The sequence below is a fragment of the Protopterus annectens genome, chromosome 11.part0 (assembly GCF_019279795.1).
Source record: "Protopterus annectens isolate FY-2018-M chromosome 11.part0, PAN1.0, whole genome shotgun sequence".
In the NCBI taxonomy this organism is placed as follows: domain Eukaryota; kingdom Metazoa; phylum Chordata; order Ceratodontiformes; family Protopteridae; genus Protopterus; species Protopterus annectens.
In genome coordinates, this window is record NC_056745.1 from 1053520779 (window position 1) to 1053536232 (window position 15454).

A 15454-nucleotide genomic window follows, 5' to 3' on the forward strand; every position below is an offset into this window, starting at 1 on the left:
CTGCTCACACTTAGTCTTTTTGTGCACTACTCTGCAGGTAAATTACCTCAGCTGGATGTCTATGAATCACTGTACTATGTGCTTTACCTTCACCAGCAGTGCACTAATAGTCTTAATAGACCTCAACAGTAAATGCCAAAATCCTGACTACTACATTCACATGCTCTGCCAAACCTCCCATAGGTCAGTAAAGCTGAGCTATGCTGCTGAGTGGTGAGCAAGATTACAAAATGAGACAGCTTTGCCTAGTTTGCAAAGTAATTAGCATTGTCATACAATCCAAATCGTCAATGACTACCACCATCTTTCCCCAGTCTTCTTTATTCTTTGGCATGTGAGGAAAGCTCTGTATGTGTAATTCCTCTTTATGACCCTTTCCTCATAGATCTGCATGCTGAGAATTTTTGATGTCTTTTAATGCAGATTATTTTACAACTCCAATACTAGACTCAAACTACATAGACTACCCAAGTAAAGGTCTACCGTGTGTGTGTGTGTGTGGGGGTACTGACCAGGAGAACATTATTTATTCATTTATTTATTTATTTGTCATTTGTTAACCAGGTTAGTCCAACTGAGCCAGTGGTTCATTTTCAGTGGAGACCCAAGGAGAAAAGCTCCAGACAGTTATTACAGATACAAATAAGAAAAACATCTGACAATGAAGTTACATGCAAACATTGCAATAATGTGCTTTACATGAGAACATTAGAAATTTACAAAAGGCCTGAGAATGAAGTTTACATAAACATTACAATAATGTGCATAACATGCAGTAAAAAAGTTTGAATTTTTTTAATCAACAAAAAGAGAAGGAGATACAAATGAGATAGGACACTTGCAACAGGTAGGTGTTAAAAGTGTGAGAAGTAGTAAGGTGGTAAGGTGGGATATAAGTGGGATCATTACAGTGACAGGTGTTGGCATTTAGGAGAAAAGTTCAGCTTTAAAGAGATTTAAGTTAGAAATGATTCGGATGTTAAGGGGGAGTTTGTTCCCATGCATGGGAAATACTATATTTGTAAAGAAGTTTATCAATATTTTTGTTTGGTTTATAGGTGTACAGAAGGAGCTGGTCACAGCTGTGGAGAGTTCTGGGAGGGGTATAATGTGATATTAGTGAGGATAGAGCAGGACAGGAAATGGGTTTTAAGAGCAGAGTATGAGCCATTTGCAGCTGGGAGTGAAACAAGTGCTGGGGGAAGTCAAGTCACTGGAGTTGTTTTAGTACATGGCAGTGATGAGATTTGTAGGGTTGGTTGATAGCAAATATAGCAGTATGACTGACATAGTTTAGCCAAAAGGGTAGACTGTAGTTGTGAAAAGATGGGGGAGGCATAAATTGAACACAGAAAGAGGAATGCCTGAGCTAGTTTCTGCCTAGAGTCAGGGGCTAGGTATTTTATGTCTGTAGAGTAGGTTGAGATTTTGATTGGTCTTATTGATACAATGCTAAATATGGGTATCAAATTTTAAATGGTAATCGATAATAACACCAAGAAGTTTAGTATGTGGGTCAGGTTGTATGGTGGTATTGTCGAGAGAAGGAATGGTGAAGGCTCTTTTAAGGTTAGAGTTTTTTAGGAAAAAAAAGCAGTAGCTTTGGTTTTTGGGGATTTAGAATTAGTTGGGAGTTGGTTAGCCATTTTTCTACAGATAGGAAGCTATGTTGAGTAGCAGAGAGGAGGTTACAGAAACTGTCAGAAGAGGTAATAAGGGTAGAGTAGTCCACATATTGTGTCAAGCTGTACAGGAAGTATGCAGTTAGTTTGTGAAAATACTAAAGAGCACAGGGCAAAGAATTGAGCCTTCAGCTACCCCAGTTTGGCTTGGTAAGTAAGGGCAGCAGGTAGCCTGCCATCTTACTGATTGTTGTCTATTAGTGAGATAGCTTGTGAACCATTTAATAGTAGATGGAGATACGTTGAGTTGTGATAGTTTATCGAGAAATTTGGAGTGTGATATGGTATTGAATGTCTTAGAAAGGTCAAGAAAGCGACAAGAAACCAGTAAATTTTTGTCCATGGCTTCGGCAACAGTTTGAGTAAAGGACAGTAGGGCAGTAGATGTACTATGATGGGGTTTGAAGCTATGTTGCGTAGGGGTTAGGAGGTTATTATTTAGAAGGTACTTAAAAAGCTGTCTGTAAATGGATTTTTCAAGGAGTTTAGATAACAGAGAGAGGATAGCAATAGGTCTGTAGCTGGATGAGTCATTGCTGTTGCCTCCCTTGTGTAATGGAGTAATAAAGAATGATTTCCATTTATCTGGGACAGTGAATTCTTGAAGAGCTCTACTGATCAAGATAGAGACTGGGTAGGCTATTGAGTGAGTGGCTAGTTTAAGAAAGGGGGAGGTTATCAAAAGAGGGGTAGCATGGCTTCAGCTTATGCAGGAGAGATTTGATGTAAGATGTCGAGATGGAGTTGAGTGTGAAAGAGGGAGTATAGGTGAAATGTGGAGTGGGGGGGTGTGTCTTTATTATTCTGACCATTGTGGGTGAGTTTGTGAATAGATTCAATGAGGTATGAATTTAGAAGAGTGGCAGTTTCAGGGGGGGGGGGTTGTCGGGGTAGGGGATGGGGGTAGAAGCGTTGCCTAGGTTCAGGATCTTATTAATAGAGCGCCAGAATTTTTGGGGGTTAGACCTATGGGTGAGTTGGGCACTGGAGTAGAATTTTGTCTTACCTGTATTGATGTATTTTTTAGCCAGATTTAATAGTTGCTTATAGGTTTGGAGAAGAGAAGGTGACTTACTTTTATTCCATTGATTCCAGGTGCTATCTCTTTTTTCATAAGAGTGAGTGTACCTTTTCAGAGCCATGGGGTGTGGGTTGTTTTGATTCTTGCTTTTCTGAGAGGTGCTAGGGAGTCAAGGATGGAGAGAAAAGTGCAACTGAAATGAAGGACAGCATCATTTAGAGGGATGTATTTCAGAATTGACCAGTCTATAGAGTATGTGATTAAAGGTCTCACTGTTAAAAGTGTTGAAACTGCGACAATCTTTATAGAGATGGTATTTAGGTATCTAAACAGTGTGCCTAAGAACTCAGATAGGACAGTGTTGCTAAGGGAGTCTGGTAGGGTAGCAATGTTTTGATACAGGTTGGGGTCAGTTGTTAGGATCCAGTCAAGAGTGGAGCTACTATTATTGTTTTTATTGAATCTAGTAGCTGTAGTAAGTAGCTGATGAAAGCCATTTAGGCTGATGGTGAGAGACGTGCTGGTTGTAGATAGTTTTAGCAAGTTGATGTTAATGTCTCCTAACAAAATGGTTAACTATTGTCGCATTGAATTATGCAGTAACTTTAATACTTCCTGGGTCAACTACTGTACAACAATAACATTAGCTCTACAAGACACTCCCTAGTACTAAGCAAAATCACACTTTCGCATTAAATGGTCTCAGCAAGAGATTTGGAAGTTCTGATAACTAGGGTTGCCCATATCAGCATGTCTTGTCACACATTTAGTTACATTTTGTAATGAAATGACATTTATTATGCTCCAACTCTGTATGGCAAAGGAGTAAGTAAGAAAATCATACCATGTCAAATCAAAACTGACCACTACTGCATCAGACAAATAGGGGCAAGCACAATAATCTGATAGCAAAATAGAAGCAAGTCAGTGTTTACCCACTACCCCCCCCCCCCCAAAAAAAAAATAATAACTTGAGCGTTACAGATATGGCTTCGGCAAGGATCTGAAAGTAAATAACAATTACATGTGGCATCTAATTTTACAGCACACTTCTGAGAGTGACACTAAAACAAGTCTCACGCCACCCTGTCACTGGCCTTCAGCTTTTCTAGTTTTTCAGATGAACTCTCTTTTGGGAAACCTGTAACCAACATCTGTCTATGTCTTGTAAATCCACATGAAAAAGGGGATTGCTGTTATGCCTGTATTTCTTTTTCCAACTATCCCAAGAAAGGTCATTTTTTAATCATTAAATGTAGCTTTTACTTTTTTAAAATTAGACAGAAACTTTCATACAAAGAATACCAGTCCACTGTGGAACAACAATGGAAATTTCTGAAATACATGCTTAAATTAAACAACCACTCTTAAAGATTAAGTATCTCCTGTAACTATTTCATGTTGGTTCAATATGTTTTTCAGCAATTCATAATTACAGAACACAATCCCAAACACCAAAACATTTATGCCCTTTACTGGGGCAGGAAAAAGATACTGATTGTGTGTTTATTTATTTATTTTTATATTTTATTTAATACACAACAAAGTGAATGAGACAAAGACACAACAAAGGATAAGAAGAAGAGCAGGGTGGAATACTAGCCCCAGGTAAGCACTGTTTACTGGGTTAAAGACGTTAATATTGCACCTACCAAACCAAAAGACATTAATACAGTGAAAAAAGGTATTATGTGAAACATAGCTCAGGTTTGTGAATTTCGTACATAGTAAGATACAAGATAAGTTGCCTCACACAATGGTAGGGGACTTGTATTAAATCAATTACTGTACCCAGCTATTTTTAAAGTTTCACAATGAAATCTGAATAAAGGATGAAAAATGTAGTACAACTTAGTTATGCTCACAAATGTTAGTTGCAACTTATAGTTTAAGTCTATATGATCAACTTTGCAATGCTGTTAAAAGTTACTGTAAATTAAAGATTACTTATTGCCAAGAACTGAAGACACAGTTCAGAGTGCATTTGGTTATATGTAACTCATCAGTGAAATGACTTTGAGAAAGCAAAGCGTTCTGTGACAGAGATACTTTTAAAATGTTTCAAATAGTATCTGTCAAGAAAACAGAATGAATGCAATGCTAGACAGATAAAGCCACACTGCTGTCACGTCACAGCAGACCTAACTAAAACACATACACTGATTATGGGAATTACACTCTTTCTCATCTTATAGATAGAATATTCCGCATCTGCAACCCACTCTTGCCAAGAAAGTGGAACACGTAAGTGACACAGTTTTGGCTACTAGTAACTACATACCAAGAATGACTGTTAGTTCTGCAGGACAGATGGAAGCTATCCATCAGTTGATAAGAGTGGTTACAGTTGTTCTCACAGACACTACATGTTCCATCATGCCATTCAGTCTAGCCAATGAATCAAACACACAGGTCATCCACTTCCACAGCTCAGTATGTATACCCTGGGATCACCTGCACTATCTCTGTCATGGCTCTGGTGGCACCAGCTTGTGCCTCTATAATGGCCTTGCAAATATGCTGGGTTGTAGCCACTGACACATCAGCCTCAGGGGAAGGGAGGTAACTGTATCACCAGCAAGCAACACTACCAACCCCCTGTGTGGACAGCTCTGCCCATGAGTGCTAGGGGCAGATTCAGATATTTGTCTACTGGTGACTGCCACACTTCCCTGATCCATAGTGTCCCCATCACCCTTGTCCTCTCACAGATGTTGTCTATCATGGGTATCTGCAGGCATAGAGATTGTGCCCATGGTCTGTATAGGGGATGCAGAGGTCACACTCTCTTGTGTCAAACCCACACTCTGCACCCCTCGATTGTGCCATCGCATTTCCAACATCCTCACAGAGGGCAGTTCCACAATGATGGTGCCAGATAAAGATTCACCTTTGGGTTGGAGGCTGGTATAATGGTTAAGGTGTTTACCTTATACACACACAGGGTTTGATTCACACCTTTAGCAGGGAATGTAGCTAGGCTTAAAATGGCCTACAGAGACAGCTAGCCTTGTAATTACCTATGAACCTGTGAATACAACAAAAGCTCTATCCTCCATAAACATTAGCCCCTTCTCTATCTCATGGTTCATCAGCTACTTATCAGACCGTCAACAAGCTGTCCTATGGTAAAACTAATTGCCCCCTCTGTTATCAGTATTCTTAAGTGTCCCTCAAGACTCCATCCTTGGCCCATTGCTGTCCTCTCTTTTTACAAACTAGTTCTCTTCTTACATACTCACTGCCTCAGTAGTACAATATGCTGATGACATCGCCCTTATATGTGCCATTCACACACTAACAGAACTGCACACCCCAACCCAAAATAACTTTACATTAGCCGAAACATGGTACACTAACACCAAACTTATTCTTAATCCTAAAAAACAAAACTTATTCTTTTCAACCCAGGTAGGTCCCCATCACTAGACAACAATTTTTACATAACTTCCAAAGATAATATCCAAATCAGTCCAACCACACACACTAAACTGCTAGGTGTAGAAATAGACAACAGCCTTAGATTCGACATCCACATAGCCCAAACCAGCAAGAAAGTAAAGAAAAAGCTTGGCCTCCTCTACAGGAACAAACACTTTATTAGTAGACATACCAAAGCCACAATAGCAAGGTCTCATCTCTTATCCATCTTCCTCTATGCCTCCCCAATCCTAACTAATCTCCACCAGGCTGACTTAAACAAAATGGACTCTTTCTAAACAAGATTGCCAAGTTTGCCACTGAAGCCCCTTACAGGTCACATCATTGTCTTTCCCTCAAGCAGCTCAACTGGCTAGAGCTCCCTCACCTACTGCGACTCAGTCAATTATCAGTAGCACACAAATTATACTACCTTCCTGACAAAACCCCTACACTCCAGGATCTAATTCAATCCTATACTACTGCTAGGTGCTTCAGCTCTACTAACCAGAACCTCATAAATGTCAACAAATATAAGAATGATGCTGGAAAGTCTCTCTTTGGTTGTGCTACTGCAAGAGTCTGAAATACACTACCTAGCCACATAACTTCTAATACCTCTACAAAACAATTTAAAAAGTTCCTGAAAACCCACTATTCTAACAACTGGCTATGCTCCTGTAACTCTACAGGGTAAGACATAATGCACTGAAATTAGGGTACTGTTATATGATTCCTGCTCCCTGGTAAAACTGCTATTTTGATCATACCCTATGTCAAAACCATAGATAATTACTGTATAGGTCCAGGACTTATTTATCATATATTCCACAAATATTAACTATTGTCAGTAACAATTACCAATGTATGTTTTTATCACAAAATTAGGGTTCCCATTAGAAAACTGAACATTTGAAATGTCGAATGTCATATGGTCGACACCATATGATCAACATTTCAAGAGTTCGAATGTTGAACCTAATGGCACTGTACGGTGCAGAATGGGACAATTTCCCTTTTCTGCACTGAAGTGCGGTCTCGGAGTTGGTATATTTAAGTAGGGGGGTGTGGGGGTTAACTCGCACAGTTAAGGTAAGTTTTTCTTTCTTTCTTTTTATTGTATATTCGATCTTTCAAACTTCGGCCATATTTGTTGTCAAACATATGGTATTCGAAGTTTTGAAAGTTCGAATATATAATATAAACCCCAAAATTATGTATGTGTTTGAAGGTTGATTCTACTGCACTGAACTTTTTATTGTTATCTCCTGTGTTTCTGAATTTGTACATATTGTTTGCTAAACTTACATATGTAATGTATCTTTTGGAGCTTTTCTCCCCAGACCTCCACTTTAAATGGACCTGTGTCCAGCCGGACATTCTCAGTAAACAAATGTAAAATAAAATAAATAAATGACTTTGCAATGTTAGATGTATGTTCCTGCATGCTACTTCCTGTGTAGACAGTCAAGTGAATCTTCATGTTAAGTGTCTTGGTTCTCACATTGTTAGGATGCCTGTGGGTTCAGTTCTTGTCCCATAGTTGTGTTATCATGGAAAAATGGTCATATGTATGTTTTTGTCCAGTACTATTCATGCATCAGTACACACAGTTCATTTATGTAAGATCATAATTAATAGCTTGCTGGACATTTCCCAATATACAACAGAAGTTGCTGTCCTTTGCCTAGCACCTGTGATTGAAATATGTATGTCTGAGCAGCATGTTTACTTTGTATATATATGGCATTCTCACACTTTAAATTTCATCTGTGACCACAGGCATGCATTGGTTTAGCTAAAGAGCATACCTCTAAACTTTTTTCTGTCAGACTGCATGTGAGGATGGCTTTAAGTATACAAACAGGTTTATGAAATTCTTGATTATGTACTGCCATTAAAAGTGTATGCTGATTAAATAGATTATCAATACATCCATCCATCCTCAACCCCTTTTTCCCATTTTGCACATGGGGTCGGGTGTCACTTCAACAATGACAATCATTTCAAGCCATGGTTTACAATGCTAGCTGGCTGGCCCTGGCATGGTAGTTCATCCGTACCACTCACTCACTCACACACACACAAACACGCACGCGCGTCTACAGCCAATTTAGAGTGCCCGAGCTGCCTACTGCATGTCTTTGGAATGTCAGAGGAAACCCATGCGATCACAGAGAGGACACGCAGACTTCGCATAGAAGACACCCAGTCGAGAACTGAACAGGAGATCCTCTTGCTGTGAGGTGACAATGCTAACCACTGCACCACTGTGGCTGCCCCAAATAACATATAGATACAGATATATTACATAAATACACACATATATATATATATATATATATATATATACATATAAAATGGACTATAAATATATTATCAATATTCTTCATAATTCAATTTTCATCATGTTTATATTTCTTTCCCCCACCCTATTAGATGTTCTCCTTTGTCTTAAATATATTTATTTTATTTATTGTTCTACTTTCCTCCACTTCTTTTATATTATATACAGCAGCACAGCAGCCTGCACCCATCCCACTGGCAAAGGCTGTTGGCTCCCCCATAGGTGGCAGCAGGAGCACCACCAGCAGTGGAAGCATCCAGCACATCAGTGTCCGGCCTATTACAGTTGCCTCTACACCTCCTGCTTTACCTGCAACAGCCACCTGTTTCAAGTAGCCCTGCACTGGAGCTGGTATAGTGGAAGTGACAAATTTGTCATGCATCAGCAGCTGGCAGACCTTGTGGGAGATCTCAAAAACAAAAAGTTGGACATCCACATTGGCCACATAGAGACCATGCTCCAGTGACATCTTGAGTCTCGTCCTTGCGCAGCATTGGCTTTACCATCTGAGCCAGGACCCAGTTGTGACAATGTCCAAGATAACCAGTAATTTCCCAATGTCTCTTAGTTGAAAGAAACTGCATCTGGGAACACCCAGTTCTATCCCCCGACAAGGTACTCCCTTCCCTTGTGTGTCCATGCCCACCCCTGCTGATTTTACAGTCCTCTCTTCACCACTGTCTTCCCTCTGTTGTCTCTGGTCTCCTTCACCACTGTGTTCCCTCTCTTTCATTCTGGTACTCCACACTGTCAATCATGTCTGTCTTTCTCTGCTACCTAAACTATCCACTATACATTCCTCTTACTTCCCTAACTTCCTTCTTCAACTTTCCCTTCTCTGGAAAAAGTGGACACTTGTTCCATAAGAAAAGTATATGACTTCCACCCATACCTAATAACTGCCCAGATATTTGCAGAATGTCTAGATGTTTAGCTCATATTTATGGTGTGCTCCTCATAAAATTTGTTGTTTGCTGGTAAATCACTGAGGCTTGAAGTCAGTAAATGACACACATATCAGTTTCAGAATGTATATTTTTCAGAGAATGCATCATAATGCAAACTTATTATTCTAGCGAGTTTTGACATTTACAGAAGCCATATGTAAAACCTGTCCCCGATTTTGGGCCTTTGTCACAACATTATTTTTGGCTGTGTCCAGAATTCAGGAGCTAAGATGTTGAGAAGTATCCTCATACCATACCTCCATCCTGCTCACTCCTTATTTGTTCACTTTCTGTTCTACCCTCTGCTTGCTTTCTCTTTTCATCTCTGTTTTATACTTGCTTTTTTAACCTTTAATTTGGTCAAAAAATAGAGAAATACACCTCATACATGCCCCCAAATGGCTTCTAAATCACTTAACTTTTTGTGGTGTTGATGCTCATGCACAAATGATGATAGATAGCACTGCTCATTGCATAGCAACAATGAAGTCCAAATGATGTCATGTCCTATGTAACCTGGCATCAGCTGCCATCAGTCATGCAAATGAGCTGAGTGCCACCTTGCAGTAGTTGGCAAACATGAAATAGGGAAAGCTTATGCCTTTAGTCTGACTGCTTCCATGGCTTAGTTTGTTCATCAGGTGATTTGCAACATGGCAGTGCCCGGAGTGGAGAGTTCTAATCCTATCAGTATGGTATGCATGTTTTTTCACTTTTCTGCTTTCATTGTGCACATGTATGACATTTACTTGATATGTGCTTCCATGACCATGGCAGTGTGAATGCTTCTATGGCTCACCTTAATATCTTGTGTGGCAGAATATCACTTAAACTCATGAGTTCAAATCCCCTGAAACCGTTTTCGTCTGCTTTCAGTTAGCTAATGTGCAACATTCACCTGATATGTGCTTTTTTGACACCCTCACTCTGAGTGCTTCTGTGGCTTACCTTGTTAATGTACTGTTTGGGTTAATATCACTGAACATTGTCATGGGACCAAATCTTTTGCAGCTTCTTCTTCCCACTTTCAGACTAAAAATGTGTAATATTCACCTGATATGTGTTTCCATGATACTTCTGAGTGACTCCTGTTAAGGCTCACCTTGGTAAGCAAGTGTGGGTTATGATGTTAACTGGAATTCAGTTTATGGGTCAAAGATTTTCATTTTTTTTCATTACATTCACATTGGAGTACAGGCACACTGATCAAATTCTTTGTTATCAGGACATGTACATATCCTGGTTGAGGTACACATATTTTAAGTTTAAGTACTTCACACTGATATCTGTGAATATGTTACACACCCTTCTCCATTATGTTCTGCATTGCTGCTTTGCTTAGCAGCTCCATTTGCAGTCTTCTGGCCATTTTTTTATTCTGCTCCCTTTTAAAACTTCTACATTCCGCTCATGGACATCCTTGACTTGCTTTCTTCCATAGGACATTTCTCTACTGCCTTGAGTTACAACGTTACATCATCAATGTAGCTTTACTGTCAGTGTGCCTGGACTCCTGATAACTAACAAAGATACTCATGCAGGGTCAATGTGCTTGTGTAGCTGCTTGTACTTTACTCTGGCCGTGGGGTACTCTATTATGGTCTTGCTGTGGTTCTCTACTGCTGCCACAACAAAAAGCTCATCATCACACAACCTGGCCTGGTTGCATGCATTGTTAATGAGCCTCTGGGCTCACTGTGTATGCAATATAAACAGAGTTGGCTTGGTTGTGATCATGAAGAGTCATTTCTGAATCTACATGACTGTCTTTATATTCTGTGAAATCACATGAAGAAGGGGTAGAGGTTATAAGAAAATGGTTATTGACTATTGGAAAAATATTGGTTGAGAAAGTTAATTTGATAATAAACTTGACAGAGCTGTTTTGTGTGTGTGTGTGTGTCTCTTTCTCTGTATATATATATATATATATATATATATATATATATATATATATATTTGGTTTTGATGGGGTTATTACAAACAACTCTCAAATGTGGCTATGGATGCAGTTATGGCATGATGTTATATTGATATGGTAATGGCAGAATGAGAAAATAGAGTTATTATTAAGTCTGAATGCTCTCATCGGGTAAATATTACTGTCAATACACCACTGACTTATTTTTATTGAGAAAAGGTCACTAGACACCTACAACAACTGGAGAGGCCGCAAAAGTACATCACCAGGAAGATCCTAGGCCTTAAACACTTCTCCTATATGGACAGACTCAAAAAACTCCAACTACTCTCTGTCTCATACTGCCTACTTAGCGGCGATCTCTACTTGACTTACAAAGCCATGTCTGACCCATCTTTGTTAGAAATGCTACATGTAAAGAAATCCCAATTCCTCCCCACCACATGCTCCAAAAACCTCATCCTCATTACCACAATCAACAGAACATGCTGGAGGGACAGATTCATAACCCAGAGACTGCCCATGCTCTGGAATAGACTTCCCATACATGTCAAGCACAGCACCTCACTGGCCCTCTTCAAAAGAAATCTTGATGAGCAAATGGGAAATAGAAAATCCACCCCGGGGATAACGCTGGTGTCTCTACTCAACAGAGGCACTGGGAACTAAGGTCGGGTGTTACAATGCCAGGGTAATCATATGGTCTAGGCTTGTAAAGGCTCCAGAGCCATTAGCCTAGTACACACCCATAAACCTATGATACTCTAACTTACTGAGTGCATTGAAAAGTCTAAAGGTATTTTAAAGTTTATAACAAAACACAAGGAAGAAAATGTTCAGTTTTTATATCTGGAATTAATTAATGACAAAAAAAAAAACAACAAAAGTTAATAACTATAATTTACAGGAAGAAAATAGCAAGTAAAAACGTTTTACATGACAAACATGTTTGCACAAAATGGTTATAAAACAATATTAAAAGTCTGATGATGAAAATTTCCATGAATTTGCTGGGGGGTGACTGATAAATACACAGAGTAGCAGAAAGTAAGACTGGAAATAAACAGTGTGGATGGGACCAAGATTGATTGCAACTGATCCAATTCTTGCAGTGACACAGATAATAGAGATGAAGTTGGCAATTAGGAAAGAGTCCAAACAGACATTCCTAGACTTTAAGAAAGATATGATTGGAATAGTCCTATGATGGCTTGAAGTCCTGGAAACATTGGCAGAATCGGTGCAGGCTATGTACAAGGCCCCAATGGCAGGTGTGAACAGTGTTCAGGCTGACAAAGGGATTCCCAGTGGGAGTGAGTGCACATCAGGGTTCAGCTCCAAGCCACTCGTGTTCATACTGGTGATGGCTAAATTAACAAACAAATTAGAAGGGAGAGATCAACAAAGTTGCTGTATGCAGGCGATGTGCCACTACAAGCAGACAAATGGGGATTGACATGGAAAGCTGAAGACACAAGGGATGAAATGCAGTACAGACAAAACAGCAGTCAAGGCAACAAATGGGACAATCAGAAAAAGCTGAAAAGTGGAAGAGGTGAACAGCTGCAGGTATCTGAGAGGTGTAGTTAAAAAGGTAATTTTGAATAATGAACACGGTTGAGCAGATGAAGATGTAAGGACATCAGAGAAGAAGCAAAAATAACTCCAAATGCCAAGGATGTCAAGTCCACAGATTAAGATGGTTTTGTTGCATGTGTAGGAAAGCAAAAGATGACTTAGTAAACAATACTTAGAGAAACATGAGGAAGGCAAGAAGAGATGAGGGCATCCAGCCAAGAGATGGACTGATGGTATGAAAGAAGACCTGTGACAATCAGGCATGACTTCTGAAGAAGGTAGAGAGTGCCTATGAACTGACAGATATGACAACAGTTGACATAACACCCAGAATTTATGTAGAAATCAGGAAAAGGGATTTGACAAAGATAATGGTGAGAGTTTCCTGAGTGACATCGAACAAACAGGATTTTTCTGAAGTAGAAAATTAGTATAAAAGGGTGTTTCAAAATAGATAACATCCTAAGGAAATTAATGGAAGAATCAGAAGTAAAAGTATGACTTATAAACCTATAGCACAAGGGAGTTTAGTAGTAATGAAAAAGTGAATGATGTACATAGAATGAGATTGGACTACTTAGGAGTCAATAAAGATACAAAAGACATAGTAAACAACTGGAAAATTCTAAAGACCAATTCCAATTTGCGAAAAGTAATGGAAAAGACACTTCTATTTGCATCTAATAACGCAAAGTTTGAAATATATGCCATAAACACAGGTAAAGATCACAAATAGTGACAAAAGGAAATTAACTTGTTCATGTGTCTATGTTAAGTTTTGTAAATATATGGAAATCAACCTATACTTTGTATAAAACAATACAGGAAAAACATATAGTCCAGAAGAACATTTTACTTGTAATACCAATGTACATCACTTACACTGGAAAAAACTTGAGGAAATTATCTATTAGAAGGAGAGCTCACTTGCATGATTTTAAAACCAGGAATGGAAGTATGGATGTATTTAGAATAAAATATGTGTTTTATCTTTGTAATTTGGAAAATGTGAAGATGAACGAAAGAAGAGGTGACACTGACATTGTATTAGACAAGAAAGAAATGCAATGGTAACTGACATGCATTGATCTCCAAGATTAAATGAACTTGTAACTATCAATATGAGCTAAAATAGCTGAGATAGGATACAGGGCTTAATATGAAATTACAACATTTTAAGATCATAGGAGGTTACTAGGCTATTGATCCATAGGTCATTTTAAGCCTTGCCATTTCAACCCAATGTAATACAGCAGAGTTACTAGTCAGTACCCAATATTGCATTTAGTGATGACTACCCATGTCCAGGAGGGTTGTGGAAGCTATCCCCAGTAAGAATTTATGGTGCCCCATCCACTCATCCAGGTTTCTCTTGAACAGTGTCATAGACCTGCTCTGTTTCACATGAAATGGTAGCCTGTTCCAAGAACACGGCAGTCACTTTTAGCATTAACAAACTGGTGTTTTATTACTTTTAAAATTACTTTTTGTTTCACAAACTAATATGTAAGCAGTAATATGAATTTGTTGAATATAATCAAGTGCTTATCATGTGAATCTGCATTCACTATATAAGAGTGCTTTAGTGAAAATTCAATCTGATGAAAGTGTTTCTATTTGGATCAAAAGGTTCTCACTCAGTGATTAAAACATACTTAAACAAATAAATAAATGTATTTTATTTATTTCAAAGTCTCAACATTTTTTACATAAACATCTCCGGCTCAATGCAGGCTACATAGCAATTCTAGTTTTCTTGGCCATTTCACAGGCTCCTCCTTGAAGGTAAAGCCCCACTGCTCTCTAAAACGAATAACATGATTCATATCTTGGAAGGATGAAAATGACAGACTTAACTCCCTGACGAGTTCTTTGGTTGGTCTACTGAAAAAGTCATCTAAAATGTAATACAGAACTTTTAGAGCAATTTCTTTCCCATCTGACCCCCCAAATCAGTTTCATTACAGGTTAGGTTGCTGACACTGGAGTAAATCAATTGACTGCATCCAGCCAGGTACCCATACTTTTTCCAAAGCTTACATTGCACCTACTATAACATTTTGACGGTCAAGTTTTGAAGGATTCTCAGACTAGCTATACTTTGTCAAAAAAGCAAATAGAGAGAGTATTAAACCTAACCCTCAATGCTGGGTTCTTTACACTGAGTACAAGTTTATACTAGAAAGCTACTAGATGAAGCAATGCATTTTTAATTCAATTAAGTTAAAAAAATCATCAGCTGTATGAAAATGTGAAGTTTTATGCACTGTTTGCTCTAAAAAAAGTGACAGAGAAGTAAATTTTAAATTAATGTCTAAGAAGTGCTCAGTTTAAAATTTCTTGTCTTTTGAAATCTGTACCTACCTTCAACATAACGCCTGGTGGCACTTCCTAAAACTAGCACAACATGCTTTGGATTTCCTTTATCTAAAAAAAGAAAGAGAGGGAGAGAAATAGCTGGCATAAGAATAATTTGCAAAATGTTCTCTAGAGGATTAAGATTTTTTTTTGTTAATGCTAAGTGCAATTCAGTACTTA

The 15454-nt window shown here is 38.6% G+C and overlaps 1 protein-coding gene across 1 annotated transcript in view; it reads right to left on the reverse strand.

Annotated features, from left to right (window-relative positions):
• LOC122815022 (leucine-rich repeat serine/threonine-protein kinase 2-like) overlaps positions 1-15454 on the reverse strand; it is a 2570681-nt gene that overhangs the window by 360415 nt on the left and 2194812 nt on the right. Inside the window, 1 exon segment of the mRNA XM_044087274.1 lies at positions 15281-15343. Within this exon segment, the coding sequence (XP_043943209.1) occupies positions 15281-15343 (63 nt within the window).